The sequence below is a fragment of the Notothenia rossii genome (genome assembly GCF_949606895.1).
Source record: "Notothenia rossii genome assembly, contig: scaffold_309, whole genome shotgun sequence".
NCBI classification, from domain to species: domain Eukaryota; kingdom Metazoa; phylum Chordata; class Actinopteri; order Perciformes; family Nototheniidae; genus Notothenia; species Notothenia rossii.
Window position 1 is genome coordinate 1 of NW_027639977.1, and position 27,513 is coordinate 27,513.

The following is a 27,513-nucleotide window of genomic DNA, read 5'->3' on the forward strand; positions in this document are numbered from 1 at the left end:
TGCTCCGCTCCGGGAGGGGGGGGGGGACTTTACTGGCATTGATCCGGACCGTTGACCTTGTATAAGATTCACAAGTGGACCTTTAACAAAAACGTTTGAGTACCCCTGCCGTAGGTAGTGGGGCCCGCGGGACGGAGAAGCGGAGGTGTTGCCCACGTTGCCTTTTCGGGCTGTGCCCGGCCGGGCTTCGTGGCAAGCCCGGCCACCACAGACGCTCACCGACGAGTCCTCCTTCTGGGCCTGGCTCCAGAAGGGGACCCCGGGCTTCCTCCGGGCCGGGTATCCTCACTTCGTGTATCGTCTTTCATGAGGTTACATGAGTAACCATTCAATGTAACAGAAAATTCTTTTTTTGCTAGATGTTATAAAATATATGACACACTTTGTTTGACACAAGATTCAGTTAAAGCAAAACTCACCCGAAGTATATTTTGAACAGAACAGAAGCACAGTAGCGAGCCCTATCTAGGGGTGGAGGAATGTGCAGTTAGATGTCATGTGTACACCCTAAACATCTTCTTAAAATCAAAGTATAGACAACCAGGATGACAAAATAAAAAATGGTTTGGGAACATTTGGAGTATGGATTCAGGAAGACACAAGCAGCTTTCCGGTGTGTCCAAACAGATCTGAGCCACACAGCTCCTTCATGGAGGGTTGGAAAGGGGACAGACTGCAGACTCACTAGAGCTAAACCCAGGAAACACCATTCACACAGAGGAGAAAATAAGAATACAGGCACAGAGAGTGAGACAAGAGGAGAGACCCCAAAGATCCACACATCTGAAACGACAGCGAGGAGAGAGCGGTCTTAGCAGGCCTGATTGGTATGAGTTTCTGCGCTCTGTCATGTGTTTATGTACGTCTTCCCATGGAGGGTTGCTCCCACTAATTGGTCTTAATTGTTTGTAATACCCCCACGTCGTTTTGCTTTAGGTTGCTTCGGCTTGCGACTGAGGAGATGCCTTTTTTATTGATGTGACAGCGCTAAATTGAGAACCTTTGGCGGAGTGTCAAAGCCTAATTAATCACTCTAATTTCATGTGATCAGAGAGAGCCGTCTCTGCGTTAGCTCAGCCTCCTCATGCTAATTAGCTGCTAGCCCTGAGATGGAGAGGCCCTCAGGGTGAAAGGCGAAGGGCTAAAGCAGGCCTAAATGGCCACATAATGACCAAGGGAATGGGAATAGGAATCCAGCTAATTTTGATTATATGTTACATTCAAGTTTCCCCCCCCCCCCCCCCGGACAGAATAAGCTCACCTCTAAAGGGTGAAAGTGGAACAACAGCTCATCCAGAAGAAAGGCACTAAATATATATGTTTCATTACGCCACCTCCTTTCAAATTTTAATTATGTCTGAAATAAACAGGTGGACTTAAAAAAGGAGTTAATGCACTGTAAAGGAAGAAAAAACTCAGTATGTAATTCTAAACTTAACCCCAACTACGGGAATGTACAACATTTGTGGGTGGGGACGAGTGGTGAATCTTGTAAAGAGCATTGTGCTCTCTACTATAATGGCTCACCAAATAAATGGTGAATATCTCTGCGTCTTCTGAGTAAAGGGCTCATAATAATTTGTGCAATGTCCCTAATTGAACCAAACCAAATCAAAATGCTTGGCAATGAAACATAAGTGGGTTATCTGTATGAATGTTGGATGGCCAGTATTTATTGTATAGCTGATCACATCACTGTTAACCTTAAAATCAACGGATAGGTTAAAAAAGCTTACTTATCATTCGACTGCTTGAACTATAAGTAAAAATGAATGAATGAGATGTTAATTGAACAGCTTGTTGTGATTTATAACATGTTTCATGCAGGTATGTAGTGCCCTGATTCCCCCCCCCACCCCCACCCCCCAGTTAACTAAAACATTTTTAGAAGAGATTTGGCACTGTTCCTGCATATTGAACTTAACAGGGCCCAGTGTTGCTATATTGCCTGTCATGCGTTGTTAAAACTGGCCTCTCTCTATTAAAGCCTTCATCACACCACTTTATAGGAGTGTGTGGGTACATCTGGCCAACGTATTTGGAATCCTCTCCACTCAGGCTCCGACACCTCACATGAGACCTAAAGCCCTCGGCACCCAGCCTGCCGGGCACCCCCCCCCCCCCCACACTCTGGGAGAGCTGTGCTGGGATAACAGGACAGGCTGGAGAGTGTGTGTGTGTGTGCGTGCGTGCGTGCGTGCGTGCGTGTGTGTGTGTGTGCGCGTGCGACGTTGACCTTTGCTCTACTTACTGTTGGTTGCTTGTAATGTTGGTGATCCAGGAACTGAAGCCTCCTGCTGGTCTGTAAGTAGCTGTAAGTGGTGGTGCGTCAATCTGAAGGAGTGTGCCAGCTAAATAGCCAAAATGTGCATGTGGCTCCAGTTCCCTGTGAATAAGTAAGATACTAAAGAGAAGACTGAGAGAAAAAAGAGGTGGTTGGGAAGACCAATTTCTGCAATCATAACTGATATTAACATTACAATGACTGATATTTTTGTTGTTGATTTATAGCTCCATATTTGAATTTTTTGCAAATTGGATTTACTTTGCAAAGATTAAATGTATTTTATTAGACTGCATGTGATTATCACAAGCATATTTTATGTTTTTACATTTGTATTGCAACTGCCTCTGTTTCCATTCATTTGACTATTATAATTTATTATTTTTACTTTATTTAGTGAATGTACTACACTGGCCATGATGTTGCTTTTAGTGTGATCAGATAAACACTATTGTAGAGTTTCGGTAATAATGTAACTAAAGAAAAGTACCTCAAGTGAGTTATACAAGCAGTTATAAGTATTGTAAATGCCAAAACTAACATCATGTCTGTCTTTCAAAACTTCCTGACTTCCCTTTCAGCCACAAGCCCATTGGTTCCTGCTGATAATGTCAATCTTTAAAAAAAAAACACAAATATTAAGTTTATTTTTTAAGAAAGAAAAACATTTCTCAAACAGAAAGAAATAGTCCAGTTGTTGGGGACTATTTTCTATGGCGGGTGTATCTACGCTAGTGAGCTAGTGTGTATGAAAATCAAGCCCCCAGGAAGTGCGCCGGACTCTGTGCCCAACATTCGTTGTGTCCAAATGGCGTTACTGCAACTTCCGTATCAGTCCGTGACGTCACCCGGCCCAAAACTACTTTTCCCCATTGACTAACATGGGGAAAGAGACGTCTGTAAATCAGCGGATAATTTTTTTTAAACTATCCAGTATGAACTATGTTATAGCCCTTATTAGAATCATTAAGTCCTTAAAGTTGTAAAATGCACTAATAAAAGCCGAATCTAGATTTATGTTCTCTCTCCATTCATTCTAGTGAGCTGAGAGTGGGAGCTCGGGGGCGGGGCAACTCAACTGCGTATGCTGTAGCCCAGTGTTTTTCAAAGTGGGGGCCCCGACCCCCTGGGGGGCCGCCAGGGGGGTCACGCAAAGTTTGAGGGAAAGGGGATTTTTTTTCTTTTTTTAAAGTTACATTTTATTTATTTTTGATTTAGATATTAATAACTGCATATCTATCAATCTATGTGTCCTTTGATGCCAATCTTTTAATACTTTTTATTTATTAATATTTCATTTTATTTTTTTGTTTTTAAATCGCACGACCGCCCTTCAAGCCAATCAGAATCAAGCTGCCGCTACTGAGAGTGAAACTGAGTATCTGCTCAACTTTTGGAGTAAGTGAGAGCTAGTGAATATTTCGCTCTGCAGCTGGATGAGAGCACAGATGTAGCAAATATTGTTGTTTATATATATGAATATACATATGTTTATTGTTAATATTACTGTTGAATATTATATATAATATTATTAAGGCATAAGTAGCTTTCAAAAATGCTAAAAATATATGTTAATTGTTCATATTACTGTTCAAGATTATATAATATTATAAAGACAGAAATCCCTTTAAAAATATGTTTGCTGTTGATATTACTGTTTAATATTGTAAGAATGTTTATAACAGAAGACACAATGAATGTAATGAATGACAAAAAAAGATACATACAAAATATGTTTAGAAGAATAACTGATTATTAATTATTAATACAAATATATATTAAGAAAATGTATTAAGCTGTATGACTCATTTGTAATACTTTCCATAATTTACACATCATTTTTTTTTTAATTGCAGGGGGGTCCCCGTCAGACGATAATGCTATATGGGGGTCCTTGGCATGGCAAAGTTTGGTAACCCCTGCTCTAGCCCAGTGGTTCCCAAACTTTTTCTGTCAGGCCCCCCCTTTGGAGAAAAAAAAAGTCGGGCCCCCCTAACACAAGTCAGGCTCAGTGGCGGCGCCAAAGATTTATTTTGGGGGTGCTGTGGGGTAGCTTGGCGTTTCATAGAGGGTGCTCAAACATTTAGGGTTTCCCATTAATGTACCGGTCGCTACAGTTGAATTTTCTACTGCAACAATCCCCACGCATATACACAGTGTACCCACAACTGTTACAATGAAGGCTCGATAATCAGCTCACGGCATATAGGTGTAAGCAGGGGTAAAGTGCTATTTTTATAGGTGGTTTGTGGAACATAGGGGGGTCCGGGGGCAAGCTCGTCCGGGAAGATTTATTTTTAAATATTGAAGCATGATCAATGATGCATCAACCTGGTGCACTTTGAGAAAAAAATGAAGAGATCTATGGATACCTCTCTCAACACCCATTTGAAACAGAACTGTCAACAGATTTACTTTTTCTTTATGGATATTTTACAAATCACCCTTTTAAACTGTATTCTTTTTTTTACCGTCATATAGTATTTCATACCTGTTTTTCATTTATTCTCTTATTTTTGTATAACTATAATGATCATATAAATGTGTGCCTCGGAAATAATTGTTTACATTAATGGTGATCAAAACGTTTGAGACCCACTGAGATAACACTGAGAGAGTCCTTTAGTTCACTGAGGCTCTCAGTCTGACAGGAGAGGACTCTCCTCCACTTTGTTGTTGAACAAACTCCTTATATCCGTTAGCGTAGCTCGCTAGCACCAGAAGCCAACAACTAGATCTCCGGTGTGCTCTCTCTCTCTCGCTCGCGCACGCACACAAAATGGCTCGTTTCACACACACACAGAGCCCAGCTTGAATGAAACACAGAGACCCAGACGTAATAGTACTGTACTGTATCATATTATTTTTGAATCAATAATTTTTCAAATTATGATTTTTTTTTTTTTTTTTTAAATAACCATTTTTCCTCCTGGTCTCTCGCGCCCCCCTGTCATGCCTCTGTGCCCCCCAGGGGGTGCACGCCCCACACTTTGGGAACCACTGCTCTAGCCAGTTTACAAGTATAGTTCCAGCAAACATCCACTGATAAATTGCGATGTTAACAACCTTATGATAACCTCATATTATTTTTTACTTTTAGGATCGTATACCTGTGTTTAGTTTAAAAAAGGTAAATGTGTGCATTCTATATAAAGTTGTGTATATGTACAGACTGTTGCACAAACTAAGAAGCTTATAAATATCAGGTTTAAAACTAAAAGAGCACAATTAGAGATGTTTGGAGTTTTATTTTAGTTATTCATTTTTTATTTTTGTCAAAGAGAAGCTGATTTGAAACCGTTGTTACATACAGTTACGGCATTTCCTGTTTCTGCCGGAGAGAGGGGAGTTTGTCCCAAAGCTTGCCGCTGTATTTACTCCCTCCATCTGACAGGAGGGAGCCTCATGTGTCACTCCACGGAGTTCATTCCGTCACGGAGTGGGAGTGGGTAGGGTGTGGTTTGGAATTGGGCCTCAGTCTGTTCATGGTAATGGGGGAATATATCAGCAGTGCCACAGTGTGGCTCACTAATTTGATAGAGCTGTTTGTTACAGAGGAAGATATACAGGTTACACAAGTAATATCAGTTTTAAAATACAACTTCAAATGACTTCTTCCATTATTATAGATTATTTTGTGATGTTCTTGATTATTATTTTTTCTTCCTGTTTCTGGTTATCAAATGTCAGAAAAAGTAAAAAATGTAATTCAGATTTCCATAGGCTTATTTAAATTGTATAACTAAATGAATCCTCACTTTTCTGAAGCTGAAGTGGAATGTGGCATTCTTGACATTGGAAATTACAGAAGAATAATCCTGTAATCATGTTGATTACAAAACCTGGTTGAGATTTAGAGAAAATATTGAACATCAGTGATATCAGAGAAGATAAAGTAAAAAACCCTAGAAAATGTTTACATTAACTATAAATGTTTTTATTTTCTATAATAAAAAGTGAAGGTTGATGGCTGCCATGATGCTCATATAAACCAGCAGACAAACTGGCCGCTGTGACAGCATTCAACCACTTCTGAGACAAAACAATGTAATGATGTGAAGCTGTGGAAGCCTTCCAGTCTGCCCTGGAAAATCAATAATACACCGTCTATTGTCCTTAGAATAAGAATTTATAGGAAAAATAATAAGATAATCATCTATTGCCATGGAGCAGGTTTTCAGTTATGAGTTGTGTATTTCTCTGTGACGCTCTTTGTCTCCTTGTAAGAACTGGATAAAATTTGCATTACACATTAACGTGGAGCAAGCAGCCAATTTTCTTTTTTATAACACAAATGTGTAACTGGAACTGCAGTATGTTTTGTCCTCACAGTGATATGCAGTTTCAGCCAGGCTCGACCAAGGCATCCATATTTTAGGTTGACCTGATTGATTTCCTGGAGTGAGGGCTACACACACACACACACACACACACACACACACACACACACACACACACACACACACACACACACACACACACACACACACACACACACACACACACACACACACACACACACACACACACACACACACACACACACACACACACACACACACACACACGCACACACACACACGATGTAAAATCTGAGCAGGAGCTCCAACAAGCTGTTTAGGACAGAGAGTGAATACACATAATATACAGAGATGCTGTATGAGAAACCAATGTGAGTTTGGAAAATTACACAGTATAAATCTATTTTAGTAGACCTCAACAATGGAATTACGATCAGTAGAAATGGCAATGACTTAACTGGTTGCAAGAAACAGCGTCTGAGGGCTTCTTAACATTTAACAAACTATGAATGTGTCATACTCACTTAACGGGAAGAAACTCAGCTTTCAGACAATATTAACCATTTTTAGCTAAACGAAACAAAAAGGTAATAACAAAGGCTCTGAATTAGCCCTGAGCAAAAAAATGCTAACGCACTTAGCACAGAACTCACGGTAAAATACCGTTATTACTTATCAGATCTGCACAAACAATTGATCAGAACCCGTGACATGGGAAGCAAAACCAGGCATCACACAACGTAGCTTTAGGTAGCAAAAAACGGCCAATTTGTCTTACCTTTTGCCAGAGGCGCGGGAAGGTATTTTGAGTGGGGGTGCTGAGGTGCTGGACTCCAGTGAACACTATTACGGGCACTATAGAGCACGCACAAAAAAACTCCCCACACGCAAACACACAGTAAACCCGCGACTGTTACAATGAAGGCTCGATAATCAGCTCACGGCATATAGGCAGGGGTAAAGTGCTATTTTTTACGAGTGGGGAGCGGACCTCACCTCCTCTAGGGGGGTCCGGGGGGATGCTCCCCCGGGAAGATTTTTTTTAAATATTGAAGTTAAAAGCATCAATCTGGAGCCCTTTGAGAGCAACATTAAGAGATCGATGGATACATCTCTCAACACCCAGATGAAACACAACTGTAAGCAAATGTTCTTTTTCTTTATGGATATTTTACAAATCACTCCCCTTTCAAACTGTATTCTTGTTTTACTGCCATAGTATTTCATAATTGTTTTTCCTTTATTCTTTTATTTTTTTTATAACTATAATGATCATATGAAGGTGTGCCGCGGAAATAATATTTTGAATAATTTTTGACCAAACCGTTTGAGACCCACTGAGATAACTTAGACTAAAGTTAACTATCTAAACACTCAGAGTCCTTTAGCTCACCTGAGCCTCTCAGTCTGAGAGGAGAGCTCTCCTCCAGCTTGTTGTGGAACAAACAGCTCCGTATGTCCGTTAGTGCAGCTAGCTAACCAGATGCTAACAACACGGTCCCTGCTGCTGGCACCGGTCCCTCTCTCTCTCCCCCCCTCTCTCACACACACTAAATGCGCTATTTCCGCACACACACAGAGCCGCGAGCTTGAATGACACAAGCACACTTTTATTTCCATCCAACTCTCTGATTGGTCTGGTGTCTTGCCTCTGTTGCATTCACTGAACACGGGAAATTACAGTTCTGCCGTCCTTTCTAGTGTCTTGATGAGGTTCACGTAAAGCACAGTTAATGTATTATATTATTGAGGTAGAATTGTCCGGGGCTACAGAAAAAACATTCGGGGCAGGCCAAAATATCATTTTACCAACAATGTGGAATTTATTGGCAACATATTACACAGATTATGCACAGCGGGAGCAGCAATAACCGTCAAATAATAATTCAGACAGGGGAGCTCCGCACCCCCTGCCTGCCGCTAGGGGGTGCTGCAGCGCCCTCAGCACCCCCCTTCCCGCGCCCATGCCTTTTGCTGCTTCTGATCAAAAGTGGTCTTCAATGGCATTAAAACGATAAAACCGCTGCTGAAGGTTAATCCAATGTGTCTGTGTCACTTTGAAATGATTACTGATAATCCATCATTCTATTTTTATGTCAATAACGGAGATTTCATATTAGCTGCTACGAGAGTGTATGACAGCTTCTGGTATTGGGCATTCTGGCTATGCATCACTCATTCACCAATAGGTAATTTTTAGATGGGTAATGTTTAGATGGATTTATAGGATAGAAACTTCCCCTCGATTCCATTGGCTCTAACGGTTCAAAAGAGGTGTCAATCATCAAAATCGACCGAGGGGGGCCGGAGATATGGAAAATGCACCCAAATGACCCCAGAAGTGTTTTTCTTTTGCTAAACCTCTCTAAAAAGGTCGAATGTCACTTGTTTTGCATCAATCTTTATACAGCGTTAGTATATGTTATAGTTCGGATTCTTAAAGCTTTTAGTCTACTATCCCATCATTCAAGGGTGGTTTTCACTGTAAGTAATGTTTTGTTTTTTTTGGACGGACACTATAATTTACATTTTTACTATGTTCAATCTGAATTTACTTTAAAATAAAAACATTCTATATTGATTCTGACTTTTCTACATCCAACTCACAGGTTTATCATTACTTTGAGAAAAAAGATGATTAATTTACCCATTTTAGAAGGGAAGTTATAGTCAATTGTTCTGGGAATGTTGTTTTCGAGCCTGAGACCTGGAAAACAGGCTGGTAGCTTAACGGTGAGGGATTTCTTCTATTTTAATGCCACATTCGGTAAGAAGGGTTCAATGAACGGTCCTCATGAAATGATATAATCAGACATAATATGCAGAGACAGGAGGTTGCAGCAGTGCACATACACACACACACACACACGCACACACACACACACACACACACACACACACACACACACACACACACACACACTCACACACTCTTTCAAACACAGACACACACACACACACACACACACACACACACACAAACACACACACACACACACACACACACACACACACACACACACACACACACACACACTTCTGATTTGATGCATGACATGTACATTTGTACTTTCACGTTCGTTTTTTTTGTGTTTTTTAAAGTTTTAAAGCATGGTTTTCCGGCAGAGGTCGGGTCAGTCTGCATAATAAGTATTAACTTTGATATCTGAACATGATGAAGTCCTGTTTATATAAGGGCAACAATAATATAGTGTCATACTTAATTAATTAATTAATTAATCGAAACAAATTGTAATCTTACTTCATACGTCATCTCAGAAGTCCTTTTCATTCAAATTTGGTGTACCCAAAAACCTGAATCTTATTTGTTTACTTCGAAATTGGAATTATTTTCCTACATTTCCCATATTAATTATTAATAATTTTCACTGATTACAGAGTATGGGCAGATTATGAGACATTGGACACCTTGGAATGTATACATAAAGCCCCCTATAATACTAATAGAACACAGATGTATCCTGCCAGACTCGCTGATTCTCTCCAGATTCTCTCTTTGCATTTAGTTTCTCACAAATGTGATAGCGATTAGTTGAAAACTGCACCCTCATTATTAAACTTAGGTGAAGATGGAAAACAGACAATAATACCACCAGGTTTTGTGCCCGGTAGGCCATCCCAGAGAATGACACCCTAATTTTTTCACTATACTCAGGTCAGGTCTTTCCATCCAGAAACAAACTTATAACAAGCTTAATGAGCAAAATGCAAGTGAATGGTTATGAGTAACAATGCAAATGTCAAGAAACAAGAAGCCAAAATGTATACTGAGAGATGTCAGCTATGTTAATCAGTATGCATTTACATATATCTGAACCCCGACCTCTCAGTGTCTGAACTTCCACTATGAGCTCTGGAGGAATCACAAAAGCATACACTGAAAAATACTGAAACGTTGACAGTATACAATACTGTGTGTATTACTGTGTGTAGTACTGTGTGTAGTAGTACTGTGTGTACACTGAGAGGCAGCTGCAGCTCCGGAGCCGCTCGTCCACTGACGGGAAGACCGGCAAGAGAATGAACCCTGATCGCTTGTGAGTGTCTTCACACCTTCTATGACGCTGATCAGTGTGTGAGGGTGAATACTGAGTGACCGGAAGACTAAAAGAGCACCAAAAAATGTAGTTTGTTTATCACATCATGGAAAAAGAAAAGTAGGATCAGCAGGGATGTTTGTATAATTGTGAGAGCTCAGTCAGGATCTGATCAGTGCCACCAGTGTCAGGATTTTCACAGTAAATGTGTTGTATTATAAACAAAATGATAAGTTTTAGTCTAAGAAAATGTGATGTGAGATAATCCACTTATTTCCCCCGTCTCAGTTCTGTATGTGACCTGTGTCCCAGTTTGCCAATTCTAAAAGTGCATTCAACTTAAATGATTCAATAATAATTGCTTTTCAAACATAGCATCCTCGTGTAGCTCTGCTTGAATCCTGTTTTTGACAAAGTGAGAAAGAGAGGTAAAAACATGACGAGGAGAATCATTCGTTTGCCCAGCTCTCATCAGACCTAACCACTGAATGGAGCTTTAGAAATGAAAGCGCTGCACACTGCGTATCACTGTATGTAAAATACACACATGCAGACACACAGGCACACACACATGTACAAATGGAGGTCATGACTCTCTTGCAGTGCAATCATTTTGTGTGATGCTGTTTGAGATGAAGTGGACTGTAAGGCACGGGGCAGTCGTAGAATATTGTAACCTGTGTTTAATCTCAGATTTTCAAAAAAAGAATATTTTACAATCCTTTCTAACAGTGACTCTTGAACAACAACATAAATACTGTGCTGGAAAAAATGAATGAATTAAAAATTAAGCAGTTTCTTTTTTCCCGCAGTCTCTTTCTGTAAACATTGAAAAATGCAAATCAAGTCTCCTCAGTTCTCGACAAGACAACAACATCAAAATAACAACAACTGCTCCATCTGTATGAGGCCCGGCCGCCTCACTATGCAAATAGTCTCTAATGGGCTCAGAGCGAAATGATTTCTTTTTTCATGTTTCCGTTACCTTCTCTTCTCTAATCCATGTAATGTTGGAAGGAGTCAACAGTTCTTAGTTTTAGATCCAGTAGGGAGGAGCAGAGTTGAGAGGGGGAGGGGAGGGCATCAGAAGAGGCTGGTCAGCGTGGTCTGTGACGGGCTCCGGCACTCGTGGACGTCCATGCCGCCCGGCACGGAGCTGAGCACTGAGGTGACGGTGGACATGGTTGGGTTGGTCAAGTCTGTGAGGGTGGTGGGGGTGCTGGAGGGGCTCATGGAGGCGTTGGAGATATCTGAGGCCGGGCCCGACGGCGTCCCCCCCGGCAGCGTGGAGCCGTCCGAGGCCTTGTCCCCCCCCGTGCTCTCCTGCCGCAGCAGGTTCCTCCTGAACTTGGCCCGGGCGTTCTGGAACCAGACCTGCAGGAACAACATCATCCTGTTACTATAGGAACGGACCACCTGAAGACCCTCATATTTAATCATTACCAACGGGTCAGCTTTACATTACACAAACAAATATATTTGTTGTATCCCTAATGTTATCTGTTTTATCCATCTACACTGAAACAACTGAAACGTTGACTTTAATTAAATGTATGATGTCAACATATTTCATATAATAATATTGGTTTAGTTAAAAGCAATAATATTAAGTTTCAATAAAAAATAATAGGTTCAACGTTTTTAGACATAGGTCTTCACCATTTATGGATCTCATCATCAGTATAAAGGACAGTTTAAACATTTCGGATGTAGCATCTCCTTCTAGAACTAGTGTCCTTACAACACAGACATATTTTCACATGTATAATTTCTTTGTCTTTCTTTGTTCCGTGCAAGGTCCGGGATTATAAACCAGGAAATGAATAAATATAAAATATATATAAATATAAATAAAATATAAAATAGTGTACATTTATATAATTCACACAACTAGAGGTAATTCAGAATCTGTGTAATCAAATGTTTCAAACTATGCTGAAATCGATGGACATTAAGCTGTCTTTGGCTCTTTTCTGCTGTAACAATGTCAATGTCCCCTCATAAATAAAGGTATTCTGATTCTGGTTAACACAGTGCATCAATTAGCAGCTCAACAGAAGCTATTTCCCTAACAAAAACCCAGACGTTTTGAGTCTAAATGTAACCAAGCCCTCACCAAATCTGACACATCCTGCTGCTGTTTTTAGTTTGATGGACTTTTTGCAGCAAAACTGCAAAGAATAATTTTTGATGTTGCAGAAACACAAGTAGACTTATATTAACTCGCCACACTGCAGCACAACACACACGGATGAGCATCTCCTCGTGCCTTTAAAAAGTGTGTTTGCGAATTAGAGTCAAGGATAAAAGAACACTTAAAAACACAACTCTGTGTGAAAAACTCATAAAAGCCTTTCTCTCCAGTCAAAGCCAGTGGTAGCCACAGAAATACACTTTTCTTTCATGTTTGCTCATGAAAGTAGAGCCTTGGCTTCCTGCTTTAGATGATAGTGTAAAAGATAATAATTGACCTGTCTATAGTGTGTGTGTATAGGGATAAAAGCAGCTATGATTTCAGTCATTACTCTCGTTAAAAAGGCCCTGCAGCACACTTTTGAAACACGTATCCTGCTCCTCATTGTCCCTGCTGTTAATGTTATACTATTTTAATACACAAAAAATCTTTGCTCTCTTTTTCAATACTGAAAATGAGAATCTGAGTCTGCAGTGTAGCAGTGTTAGTGCTGGAATCATGACGGAGCCATGGGAAACGGCTTCCGCTGGAATAACAGGCGTGAAAACTGGAATGCATCAAAGCAAAACGACTGCTTTGTTTTCTGCAAGCGTTAATTAAAGCAGCGGGAGGATTTTTTTCCTCCTCAGAAAGAATTTGATTTAGAAACCTTTTTGTCTCAGTTTTATTCTTCTCAGTCCCCCAGATAATTTGCTGTCGTCTTTTGTGGAAATCAAACGCTGTGTTGTGCTTCCTCTCTCTTTGTGTGTACTACAGAGGTTTTTGTTTTTCATCTCTCAGTACTCAACATAACATCATATCTTCCACTGAAATACTACATCACATTTGTTTTATGGCTTTCTTTTCAGAGGTAACTTTGCAATCTATAAAAACATGCATTGAATGTTGTAATGTTTATCGTTGCTTGAGGTAATTAGAATCTCTGATTCTTTTTTATGCAGCTTTTAAAAATAATTTCTTAAATGTTTTAATCTAAGTGAGAAAAAAGGCTTCTTTCTGATCTTGTTCAGCTTGTTTGCAGTTTTCTTTCCAAGAATTTCACCGGAATAGAAACATCTTAAAATAAGCAGCGGGCTCCTTCCAGTAAAACCTCACTTCTTTAGTTTACATTTGGAAGAAGCTTGATGTGCAGAAAACAAGAGAAGCTCTTTAACCCCTGATAGCATTTGTCTCCTACACCATTGAGTATAATACAGTAAAGGACAGAAAAAGACTGAAAAGGACAGTGGAGGACAGTGAAGGACAGAAAGGCACAGAAAATGACAGAAAAGAACAGACACAGACCTTAAAGGATGGTGCAGGAAAGTGAAAGACAATAAAGAACTGATGACAGATAAGGACGGTTAAGGACAGTATAGTACAGTGGAGGACAGAAGAAGACAGTGGAGGACAGTATAGTACAGTGGAGGACAGACAAAGACAGTGGAGGACAGTATAGCTGTGGGTACCTGAAGGACCCTCTTGGTGAGGCCGGTCTTCTGGGCCAGCTGCTTCAGGTCCTTGGCGTCTGGGTTGTGGTTGATGGCGAAGTAGGACTTCATGGTCCTCAGCTGGTGGTGCTTGAAGGACGTCCTCATGCGCTTGGTCTTCTGGCTGGAGCTGTACTGGGAGTCCCGGTCCATGGACTCGCCGTCGTTCTCGTTACAACTGAGGGCTGCGACAGGAAAGGACAGCGGGTTAGACACAGATTCAATCACAACCATCATTATTGAGACGTGTTCAATCCCTCACTTCTGATTGGCTGTTTGTATGGAACACTGTAGGCTCTCCTCTTTAAGTGACACACTATTTAGCTCCTAATATTTCCATGAGCCCAGTAATGAAAGCCTGCTAATTTTTTAAGCACAGACCATCTGGAAATTCATTGTATAAGAATTATATTTTTCTTTTCAAACCTCAAAAACCCAAAAATATGTGATCATAAACTCTTAGGAAACCACAACTATGAGCAAGAATAGTAAGAAATGCAACATTATATGTAATATACACTTAATGTTGAGTTTGAGGAGTGGAGAAAATGATTTATGAAGAAAGAAAGAAAAGTTTGAACTGAGGCTGTCAAATCTGTCTGTCTGTCTCTACATGTCTTTCTGTCCTGGTAGGAGGTGGGAGACTGGCTTCAGCAAACACACAACACACACACACACACACACACACACACACACACACACACACACACACACACGCACGCACACACACACACACACATGCACACACACACACACACACACACACACACACACACACACACACACACACACACACACACACAGAGACAAACACACACAGACAAACACACACACACACACACACACACACACACACACACACACACACACACACACACACACACACACAACAACAACACACATGTATTTGTCCCAGTTTGCAGATTTCTTGGCAATATACAAAGTGTTGCTGCATGCATAACAGTTCGTGTTCAATATCAGAATGCAAATGATGAATATGAAGTGAGTGAAATCATCAGAATAACACTTCACTTAATTAGTCCGTACACACCAGGCCGAACAAATGCTGCTTTCCGGCCAAAGCATATGCCGCAGCATCTTAACAAAAAGCAGCCTGTATCCTGTGTGTGTGTGTGTGTGTGTGTGTGTGTGTGTGTGTGTGTGTGTGTGTGTGTGTGTGTGTGTGTGTGTGTGTGTGTGTGTGTGTGTGTGTGTGTGTGTGTGTGTGTGTGTGTGTGTGTGTGTGTGTGTGTGTGTGTGTGTGTGTGTGTGTGTGTGTGTGTGTGTGTGTGTGAGCACACAAACAGGATACAGGCTGCTTTTTGTTAAGATGCTGCGCACACACACACACACACTTTTCGCAATGTTTCCTCAGAGCTTCAGGACTCCACGTGTTCTCAGTCCTGGCTCAGGGGAAGCTCGTGTTGTTTCTGGTCTGAAACAGAAGAGGGCGCACTTCTCCCTCTCCTGACTCTCTTCACAGGATTTCTCTTCAGTGTATTTACCAAAAACAAACAATGCTCTGAAACTAGGCTTCCTTTCTCCTTGTTACCTTCCTGATGAAATATGTTGTTCTTATAATTTCAGAACAAACTATTTTCTTAAAGCAAAGTCCAACACTGATAGGTGGAAACATTTGACTTGTTTTCGAGCAGTTTACTTTTATCTTTAATTATAATGATTATAAGTGGCAGCATCTTAAAATAAAGAAAGTGATGTGTTGGCTCAGGTAGAAAACACAGTAAAAATAAGTCTTCCAGTGAAAACTAGTGTGGGGGGGGGTGATTATTTACACGGGAGCAACTTATTTACTGTAAATCAACCAAGACTGTCAAAATGAAAAAGATGAAGATTTATTAACTAAATATACTGGATGGGATTGTAATCAACTTTCTTTTTAAACTAGTAATAGGAAGATTTACTAACTCAATAATTAAAAATGAGACCCAACCAGACAGTTCTACCTTCAGGAAGTTTCCTGCTCTCTATTCCGGTGAATAACTCTTCACATCACACTGATTTCTCTGGAACATACCAAGGCTGACCCTGCCCCAGGTGTGTGTGTGTGTGTGTGTGTGTGTGTGTGTGTGTGTGTGTGTGTGTGTGTGTGTGTGTGTGTGTGTGTGTGTGTGTGTGTGTGTGTGTGTGTGTGTGTGTGTGTGTGTGTGTGTGTGTGTGTGTGTGTGTGTGTGTGTGTGTGTGTGTGTGTGTGTGTGTGTGTGTGTTGCGTGGGGGGGAGGTCTGTAGATGTCGATGTAATCTGACAAGTGAATAAGGGCCAAAGCAAAAGCCAGAGCATCCAAAAACGTTTTTCTTTATCACAGATCGCATTAAATGAAACATGACTAAGCATTAAACATAATCATTTTTAAGATGATCATTTACAACAGTCAGAGATGTTACAAACCTTAGACTGCTGCAGATTGTAGACCTACTGAAATCTAAATGAAGCCGTTTGAAAAGTGTAATCCACATATCTGACACGTGGAACTTCAAACTGTTAGTATATCTGCTATTTTTGTATTAAAAAACGTTAGACTGTACATCCCTTTTCCCACCATTTAACAATTGATTTGTCCTTCTTCTCTATGGAGGCCTATTTGCTCCTTCCTGGCCTGCATGCTCTTGTCTTTGTGCAGTCAGTGTTCAGGTTTATTCATGCACAATGCTTGGCCTCCACATGGACATTCTGACAGAAAGCATCAGCTCACTGCAACTGCAGACTATAGTAATGTGAAGGTCCTGAACACAACACACAGCTCCTGACAAAACCAAAACTAACTTCTATAGAACTTTAAAGAAATGTGGAACAGTTTCGCTATAAAGTCATTATTTAGCACATTGCCTCACTGAATGAAAGTGACACAAGGCGTGTTCAGAACTGTTGTGTGCTTAGATTATGATACGAATATATACATATTTAAGAGATATGTAATTGCAGGTTATAAAAAAACACATGTCAACTTTTCCACAAAAAGCCGACAACAAGCAGGGCGCAGACCCGACATGCAGGAATGTTCCGGAGAGCTTTCATAATAACGGGTTTGATCCGAGAGAGACCTTTAATTTACAATAGGCAGCGATGATATATATTTTTAATATTTTGCACGATCGCATAAAAAAAATTAAGAACCAAAAATAAATCAATGATATACATTGATGAAAGCAGTCTGTATTGCTTTAAATGACCCAGCTTTCTTTCGCAACATGCTTTATAAATGCTCCTACCTGCGTTATAAGCCGCCAGCTCGGCCCCCGGCCCGGGGCTCTTCCTCTTCCGGGGCCGGCCCTTCTGCACCGAGCCCACGCCGTTGAAGTAGGATAGTCCGAGAGTGTTGGCCGGGCCCAGGCCTTTGTGCGGGACAACGTCTGCATGGTTAAAATGAGTCTGATATTCTCCCTGGATGAGAGTCTCAAAGTGCAGCCGACAGTACACCAGACTGTCCTTCATGCCAAAGTGGTCCCCGGTGGTGAGCATCTTGCTGCAGGTGGTGCACGTGAAGCAGTTGAGGTGGTACACGAGGTCCCGGGCCCGCATCACCATCTCCGAGGCCGAGATCCCCAGGTGGCACCGAGCGCACCTCTGCACCGAAAATCTTCTGCGGACAACACAGAAACTCGTCAGTGGCTGCAAGTGTGTGTGTGTGTGTGTGTGTGTGTGTGTGTGTGTGTGTGTGTGTGTGTGTGTGTGTGTATACGTGTGTGTGTGTGTGTGTGTGTGGGGGTGTGTGTGTGTGTGTGTGTGTGTGTGTGTGTGTGTGTGTGTGTGTGTGTGTGTGTGTGTGTGTGTGTGTGTGTGTGTGTGTGTGTGTGTGTGTGTGTGTGTGTGTGTGTGTGTGTGTGTGTGTGTGTGTGTGTGTGTGTAGTGTACACACACTCTGTTATGCCTTATAATGCAAGCAGCAGAACTTTTACGCATTAAAAAAACATGCATTCACTTTTCCTGTGCACTACTCAGGTTAATTCACTCTGTATTCATTTGAAATATGGAATATGAATATTAGCCTGATGTGGCCTTAAACAAAACCGGACACGTGACCGCTGTTATTTTCACTTTTCGAATGATAATAAAGCATGGGTGGAGTTTTCCAAAGCTTTCCCATGCGATTAGTGGGGTAGAGAGAGAGAGAGAGAGAGAGAGAGAGAGAGAGAGAGAGAGAGAGAGAGAGAGAGAGCGCGCGCGCGCGAGAGAGAGAGAGTGTGTGTGTCTGTCTGTCTGTCTGTCTGTCTGTCTGTCTGTCTGTCTGTCTGTCTGTCTGTCTGTCTGTCTGTCTGTCTGTCTGTCTGTCTGTGTGTGTGTGTGTGTGTGTGTGTGTGTGTGTGTGTGTGTGTGTGTGTGTGTGTGTGTGTGTGTGTGTGTGTGTGTGTGTGTGTGTGTGTGTGTGTGTGTAGGGGGGGTCTTTCTATAGAGAGCTGCTAGACCCACAGACAGTCAGCATGATTCATTTTGTTCTTTCTTTCTTTCCATTTTTCGTTTTTACTTTCTTTCTGTTGTATATGTTCATACTGAGAAAAGTAATGGAACTAGGGTCTTATTTAGATATTTAATTATGGCACAATATATGACATGTATTCAGTGCACATATTTCAGTATCATTTTTTGTAAACCCATACACCATATGTGACGTAGAAAAAAATGCTAATTGTGTGTTTTTTTAAATACACCTGATTTATTTTTTGTTAAATCAAGGGAAAGACAAATATAAAGTATTTTTGGAATGACATTCGGCTCAAACGGTGTCACTTAGCAGCCCTGACACTATGGGATGGACAGTGGACCCTACCTGTAGTAGTCCTCCTTGCAGTAGATGCTGCCGTCCTTGCTGAAGCAGGTGAGCTCTGATTCCAGGTTCAGCTTGCACTCGCAGCACTTAAGGCAGCGCATGTGCCACTGTTTGTCCACCGCCAGCAGGTAGTACCGGTCCGCGATCTTCCTGCCGCAGCCCGCGCACAGAGCCACGCGCTCCCCGGGCATACACGGCATGGACTGTAGGAGAGAGGCACGAGGGCACAGAGTCAGGACGGAAGAAATACAGTGTAGAAAAGTTATGACATCCGTTAGCCTGACGTAAATCAGGCTAACGTGGGAGAGGATTCCATTTCTTTAGAATAATACTAAATATCATCAGATCCAGCCTCAGAGGCCAGCTCTCACGTGGGCTGATTTTAGAAAAAGAATAAAGAAGAATTGTAGGATTAAAAAAAAGTATTTCTTCTCAACAAATACTATTATATATATATATATATATAATAGTATTAGGCCTGAATATTATATTGATATTAAAATGAAAAACTGTCAGATAAAGACAAAGCAAACTCCTCTCTTTGAACAAAATGTAATAAACTAAATCATAGCACTATTACAGTCAAGGAAAGTGTATGCTTATAGTAACCATAAAATATGAATATGAATGACTGTTACTACAGGAGACTATAAAGTAAAAATGAGACAGTGATAATAATATTTATAATAATTGCATACAGCAGCAGAATACACTTATTTGAAAACGCATCTATAGTGTTTTAATATAACCTTCTTAATAAGGCACATGTACACACGGCGTGGCTTTTAGAGGAACATTTATATTTTATGGACACCATGTATGTGCTTTTCATTTCTCCTAAAGATAATAACAACGATAATTAAACGTAAACGTAAACCCAACGCTTCGATACGAGACTGTCATGAAATGTTATTTTCGAGAGGCCTAAAAAACGCACGTGCATGCACACAGACACGTATATCCTCGAAAAATGGTTTGCAAATGAAGTTGGAAACTGAATAAAAATATAATTGTCCTCCATTGCATTTTCTCTAGTTGTTTTATTTATATATTATTGCAGTACATTTAACAATGACTACCGAACCTTACAATTATAAGTTTTGTTTTTATTTAATCGAAAGTGTCCACACAATAAACAATAAGAAACACAATCTTACTCTACCTGTCAATTCAATATAAACTTTCAACTGGGTTTGGCTGTTAATCTTCCTGTATACATATATTTTAACTGGTTTGTGCACCACTGAATATGTTCTGTATTGTCCATATTTACTGTGGGATTTGAGGGCATTTAAAATAGCTAATTTAATTAAATGAATTGCTTTACAAAATTAAATAAGTCCAATAATTGTGCTTTTTGAGTAATTGTGTAACCTGTTCAGCTCTGCTCAGTTCAATCTCTGCTGACTGAAATAAGTTTCATGCAGGATCAGGATCACAGTGGCAAGCCTTTTGGAAGAAGTTTGAGAAGCAACTAAACAATAATCTGGGACATTAGTGTGACAGTTGTTCGGTGTGAATTGAAAGTATAATTTTGCTATTTCATGTGCTTATTATTCTTTTATGATATGTTTATTTGCAGATATATTTACTTTGAAACATATAATGGGACTCGTAGTCATAGCACTTTTTAGTAAGATGCCCTGATGTGTATCCACTATAGATCTTCCTCCTTGCTTTATCTTTTTTTTATTTTTCTTTATTTTTATATCGTTGTCTATGATCGATCCCAAGTGAAAACGTGCAATTAAAAACACTTTAAAAAAGGCTTTGAGCCGCTCTGTCACATGTTGTGCTGCCCTAACGAGGCCACAGTCTCATACCGTCTCTGACTCCCCCATATCGATGGCCGAGCTGATGGCTGCTGACTCGCTCTTTCCTCTCCGGTCCATTTCTTCCACCACACCGTGCGCGTTGCCTCCAGGGAGGCCATGGAAAAGCATGGTTGCCGCAGAGGGGATGATATTATAACTGTTCTCTTCGGATCTGCAAGCCAAGATGTCCATCAGAGGCGAAAGCCGGCGCAGAAACGCCTCTCACAAGTCCTATTTTAGGGGTTCCTTTCTTGCCGTGACAAGTGAAAAATCCAGATCAGGGAGGAAAAAATATGAGGGAAAATTGGACACGTGTTCTCCCCACTACGTCTCATCTGCCAATGGAAATCGTCATCCGAATCTCTGCAGCTCTCATTATTAATCAGCTATGATTAATTCATAAATAACCGCACAGATTTAGGTTTTCTTAGTCGAATTTAGTCTAAGGTAAGGTGTTATTTCTTTCTTATTACCAAATTATTTTTTCTATATTTTCTCTTCCATGTACGATGAATAAACATACCAATAACAGAAGCCCCGCAGCATGTGTCTCAGCACCGATATCTGCTCCTCGCCGGGACTAATATTTCAGGATTTCGACAGTCTGCAAGTCATTGGAAAATGTCTCCCCTTTTTGTGCAGAACAACAACAACTCTGCTACACTGCCACAGCCGGAAGGAGCCTCCTAAAGCATCACACAGTAAGATAAAACAAAAATATATGTCCAAAAAGCTGTCAGGGAGCCGGGGGAAGGCTTCTCCTCCGGGTTCAACAGTACAAGTTGAGGCTTCCAGCAGCTGATGGATGTCGCTCAGAATACTTTTCAGTGGAAAACAGGAAACACAGCAGCGCGCAGCTTTATCCAATCCCGCAGGCCGTCTGAAGCAGTTTTCCTTTACAGTCTGTTTGGATAATGTTGTGTCTTTGGCCAAGAAGATTGCATGTGCGTAACAGCAGAAGAGGAGGAGTTGGCTTTACGTTGACTGATGATAGGCGAGTGTTTGCTGGCCCCCAAAACCGCCGTTCCTCCTTCTCAGATCCCGGTTGGACTCTCCGCTCCTTATCAACGGGGCCCTGTTGCGTCACGACGCACCATTTGTGTTCATTGGCTGTTCCGCCGCCACCGAACTGTTTGACTCTACTTTTACAGAGCTGTCTGAGGAAGCAGTGGGACCACCGGCCAACCTGACGTCTGTCCGGAGCGGCTCTGAATGTTATTTGAGAGGAGAGAAGAAGAGTGAGGCAGGTTCAGTCCTCTGAGGTGTTGGAGCTGTGCGCGGAGCTCTGCTGGGACCTTTCCTCCTGTGACGCACAGATGGGTTCCAAACTGTTGCTGCTCAGCTCTCCATGGCACCAAAAGGCCGGAGCAGAACTGCAGGCAGTCACCAAACCAGCCATGAAATAAAGAACACGGCTCACTTCCGATTGTTGATTTTGTATTTTAAATGTCAATGGACAAACGCGCACAACATAACAAATGAAAACAACGTTTTTCTGAAACTGTTTATTTAGCTCCTCAAAAACACAACTTTGACTCAATATTGTTTAATGTTTAGAGGTACATTTAGTTGATTTCCAAATCAAAACTACACGGTAGCTACAAAACTAAGTTTTGCTTATATTCGTTTGACAAGATTGAAAGCAGAGGCTTTAAAATCTGATTATTAAATTACATTTCCTTAGAGATATTAAAATCCAATAAATGAAAGAGATTGTAGAGTTATACAAATAAATACATAATTGTATTGATACACGTGTTTAAACACATCATGATTGTTATGTAGAACTTTGTGTTAATCTATAAAACCATTTTGGCGACACTGGTGTCATCTCTGCATTTTGGCTTCATTGATTTGTATTTATTTATTCATTGATTTATCTGTTCCCCAGTCAGACTCCTCTCTGTCACTTGATGACATGTAACAGCGGCTTCACCTCCTCTCAGACAGACAGCAGAACAGCGCGAGGCTCAACTGATCCCGGATCCGCTGCCTCTAATTAGCTCTCTGCTCTTAATTGGGAGGGGAAAGTGGACTTCGTCGTCAGAGGATTTATATGAGACCGGAGGAGAGGATTCATCTGCACAAAAGACGGTATCTCCAGCGGTGTGGGAGCGTTACACTGCTCTGAGATCTGTGAGTCAATCCGAGCACTTCAATGATTCAAAACCAGATCCATCCAGCCGCTCAAATTCCTCTCGTTATTATAAAGCAGCAATGTGTGAGCTGCAGATTTATTCGATTATACAATATCAAAATGATTTTTAAAATGTGTTCCTTATAATTTTAGTTTATTTTCCTCGCATTTTCCAAAAATACCTGTCCTGCAATCCCCCCACGCGCAAAACGGCTCGCGTTTAGGCTACTGTGAACTTTTATAGCACAAATATGATGTTAAGCTCCCAAATCCTTATGCAAATCAGCTCCTCTGTAATACCCTTAATTGAATACATGCATATTTATCATCTGCGTTTCTCTCTACTATAGGCCTGGGTTTATACATTAAACATAGCGCAGGGGGCATGTCTGCGGGCGTGTATGAAATATGATATTAGGTGGTAGTGTAAGATTAGGGGGAAATATCTGTTTTTATTTATTTGTACCAGAAGAGCCAAACTGCGCCTTGTTCCTCTGCCAAGAAGAAGAAGAAGAAGAAGAAGAAGAAGAAGAAGAAGAAGAAGAAGAAGAAGAAGAAGAAGAAGAAGAGCTGATGCAGGTCGAGGTCTGGGCTTTATGTTGGAATATTCTCAGTAATGTGTGTTCACAATAATCACCACAGAGGAGGAGAAAACTAGCAATATGATAATTAACAACAGCATGATAAGGCACAGTTAAAATAATCCAATATTGAATTCATCCATGGAACATTTATTTAAAAAGGTAAAACTGAATGAATTACATTTCACTCTCTCTCTCTCTTTCTCTCTCTCTCTCTCTCTCACACACACACACACACACACACACACACACACACACACACACACACACACACACACACACACACACACCACACACACACACACACACACACACACACACACACACACACACACACACACACACACACACACACACACACATACACACACACAACCCCCCCCCCCCCACACACACACACACACATTTTTATTTTCCTTCTTGTACCATGGGGGCAGTAGACTCACATCTTCTGGAAGAGAACTGAAAGACAGAGACTCTGAAGGCCAAGCGTCACTAACGGTCATAGTGTATTATCAGTAATACATTATTAATATATGGAAACAAGTAGGTACAATAACAGTGAATACAAAGGTTAAATGACTCTGTGCTGTTTTTAAATTGCACTGATTCAGGATCAGTTGTGAGACTTTCACTGCCTGGATCATTTAAAACAAATAATGATGATGAAATAAGGAGCAAGTTCTAGAGCATCAGCTTATTAATACATGATATGTTGTCACTATTTAAATTGTAACCCTTTGTCTAAGAGGTTTTATTGGAACAATTTCTGAAAATTATAATTCAGTAATTTATTTGTGGAATAGTTGAAGAGGGGATTATAGGTGTTGACATTATGATTGTTTATACCATGAAATTAAATAAATGTGTCCACGGCTTTCATTCACTTCACACCGTGGTAACTGTCACAGTATATAATCTCTGTTTAAAGGCCAAATGGTTTCACAAATCAATGAGAACGACGCTTTGTGGCACGGTTGGACTGTATATGGATTTTTGCATAAATATGAAGACCTGATTTGATAGGACATATATTTTTCAAGCCATAAACATATATTTCTGTTTGACACTAGACCAACAATAAAGTCCCCAACTGTAATTATTGTTTTTTGTTGTTTATGTATAAACTTACAAGTACATTTTTCTGTCAATTGAATTTCCCAGCATGTAGGTCTTCATGCTGTGTCAAAGCCATACAGTACCCTTTGATCGGAATGCCATATTTTAAATAAGGTCATATTTTTTTGATGAAACCTGTCAATGTTTGAATCCCATACATTTCTTAGTAAAAGTACTGAGGACATGACCTCAGTGACCCCAATGGTAGCTGCAATAACAACATAAAATGGCTTGTATTATTTTAGGTTCAAGTGAAGTTGCACTTCTGAAAAATGTGACCAAAATGGAAAAAATATCACCACCTCAAACATAAAAAACATTCAGGGTTTAGGACTAAACTTGGTGATTTGGTGGCTTGATTGGATGACATAATGTTCCAGGACACTGAAACTGACGTTGGGGAAGAAATCTTTGCTTATATTGACAAAACCTTTGATGTTTGTAATGAAAAATATGAATTGATATTAGGTCTCCTGTCACTGCCAATCAGCTGTTTAACTCCAACAACAAGTCTAGAATGTACTAACCCCAAAAAACACAAAGTCACTAATAATCTGTGCCAGCAGATAACTCAAATACGTAGTTTAAAGCATCTGACCATGTGTGTGTGGTGTGTGTGTGTGTGTGTGTGTGTGTGTTTGTGTGTGTGTGTGTGTGTGTGTGTGTGTGTGTGTGTGTGTGTGAGTGTGTGTGTGTGTGTGTGTGTTTGGTATGTGTGTGTGGTATGTGTGTGTGTGTGTGTGTGTGTGTGTGTGTGTGTGTGTGTGTGTGTGTGTGTGTGTGGGTGTGTGTGTGTGTGTGTGTGTGTGTGTGTGTGTGTATGTGTGTGTGTGTGTGTGTGGGGGGGGGGTTGTATGTGTGTGTGTGTGTGTGTGTGTGTGTGTGTGTGTGTGTGTGTGTGTGTGTGTGTGTGTGTGTGTGTGTGTGTGTGGGTGTGGGTGTGGGTGTGTGGGTGTGTGTGTGTGGTGTGTGTCTATGCGTGGGTGTGTGTGTGTGTGTGTGTGTGTTACATGCTGATGCAGCTCCACTGATTACTCCTGTCCCGTAAACATCACCCTCGTCAGGCTGCTGGCATCTTTTTGATCTCTCCTTGTGTTTTAATTGTGTTCTGCATAAAGGTAGAGGGGAGGCATGGGGTGCGTGTGTTTAATGGGATGCTGCTGTGGAAGTGGGGAGTGGGTTACACGCTCGGCTGTAATTAAGAAAGGGAACAAAGCAGAGGAGACTAAAAACACATGAAAGGGAGAAAGCAGATCACCTAATCACTGTACGTGCATCGCACACACACACATTTAATGCAAGGAAGAATCACACATGAGCGTAAACACAGAACACACACCTGAGCCTCTCAGATGTCCCTCTCATCATGTGGCATGTTTTCCTCAGACAAACTGCAAACATCCCAGTTGTTCTCGAAACAAATGGCATTTCAACTCTCTATAGGTTCACAACCTGAGGCGCAGGTCCCCCTAAGGGGTCACACAACTAATCTGGAGTCAGGGAAAAACAGAAATATAATAAAGAAACAAGGTTTAATACAATTCCCTTAAAACACATCTTATGGTCTTATTAGTAAGTGGACTTTGAGTGTAATAATAACAACATCATTCTGCACAATGCTTATTGTTGAGTTTATTTCACTGTAATATTTTTGTTTTTGTCTGGTATACAGCAGCTCTGGAGTCATGTCTCTATGTCTCTGGTAAATCCAGCCAGGGACTCTAGTTGCCATCAATCATTCCCTATCACCTCTCTTTTATTAGTTATCTAATACATTCATAAAATGCTCATAATATGTTTTAACATCATGTTCAAAATATCATCATTTGTATACACAGTGATTTGTATAACAAATTATAGCTTGTGAAAGCCTGGAGAATTTCACCTCTTACTGTAACATTTTTAGAAAAAATAATGAATAAGAGAATGTGATCAAATGACAGCGCACATATGTGTATAGCAGGCGGCACCCAATACCAAAACAACGCTTTATAAAAGTCAGACCTATTGCTCTTTCCTGTCTCAACTTTCTATCTCCTAGCAGGTTGTAACCTGGAGAAAGTGAGGAAGGGAGGAAGTGAAGCAGACGAGACATCATTGGGCCTCTGGCGTATGATACTGAAGCATCCATCACTCTGGAAATCATTCTAAAGAAAAAAGACTACCCTGACTCAAGGACTAAAAACACACCATGTGCACTGAAAAAATGGACACGTTGACTTTAATTAAATCTATTATGTCAACAGATCTCACATAACTGTATTAGGTTAGTTGAAAGCAATACAAATAAGTTTAAATAAAACATATTGGGTTCAACTTGATATTATTGCTTTCAACTACCCTAATACAGTAATGTGATGTCTGTTGACATAATACATTTCATTAAAGTCAACGTTTCTGTTGTTTTTTCATACTGCATGTTTAATTAAAAATGTGAATCCTCTGCCTTTACCACAACCCTAACCCTGGAATCAGTTTGTGAACTTAGCTCCAACTCAACCTACACTAAGTGAAGGAAGAAGATGTCACCCTATCATATTTTTTGATTGACAGGGGATCTACAGGGAGTGCTGTGGAAAAACACCAATGACTGAAAGCATCTAAAAATACACAGACAGTGATGTGATGTAATGACCGTCCACAATTACAGGAAGTCCCAGTAATGGCAGCAGGAGAGAGCAGGGACCTATTGGGCAGCCATGACGAACACTCTGAGGTGCAAAGCACTGATGCTTCTTTATTCTCCATGTTAAGCACAACATCACCCAGGAG

General features: G+C 40.7%; 1 protein-coding gene across 1 annotated transcript; it reads right to left on the minus strand.

The window, feature by feature from the left end:
• Positions 1–11,330: 11,330 nt before the first annotated feature.
• On the minus strand, positions 11,331–21,144 carry lhx2b (LIM homeobox 2b). Its single transcript, XM_079695393.1, has 5 exons — positions 20,914–21,144; positions 19,091–19,293; positions 17,535–17,905; positions 14,286–14,491; positions 11,331–12,017 (listed from the first exon to the last, which is right to left on the minus strand). Exons 1-5 carry the CDS (start codon positions 21,094–21,096, stop codon positions 11,727–11,729), a joined length of 1,254 nt encoding a protein of 417 aa, XP_079551519.1. The 5' UTR covers positions 21,097–21,144; the 3' UTR covers positions 11,331–11,726.
• Positions 21,145–27,513: the final 6,369 nt, after the last annotated feature.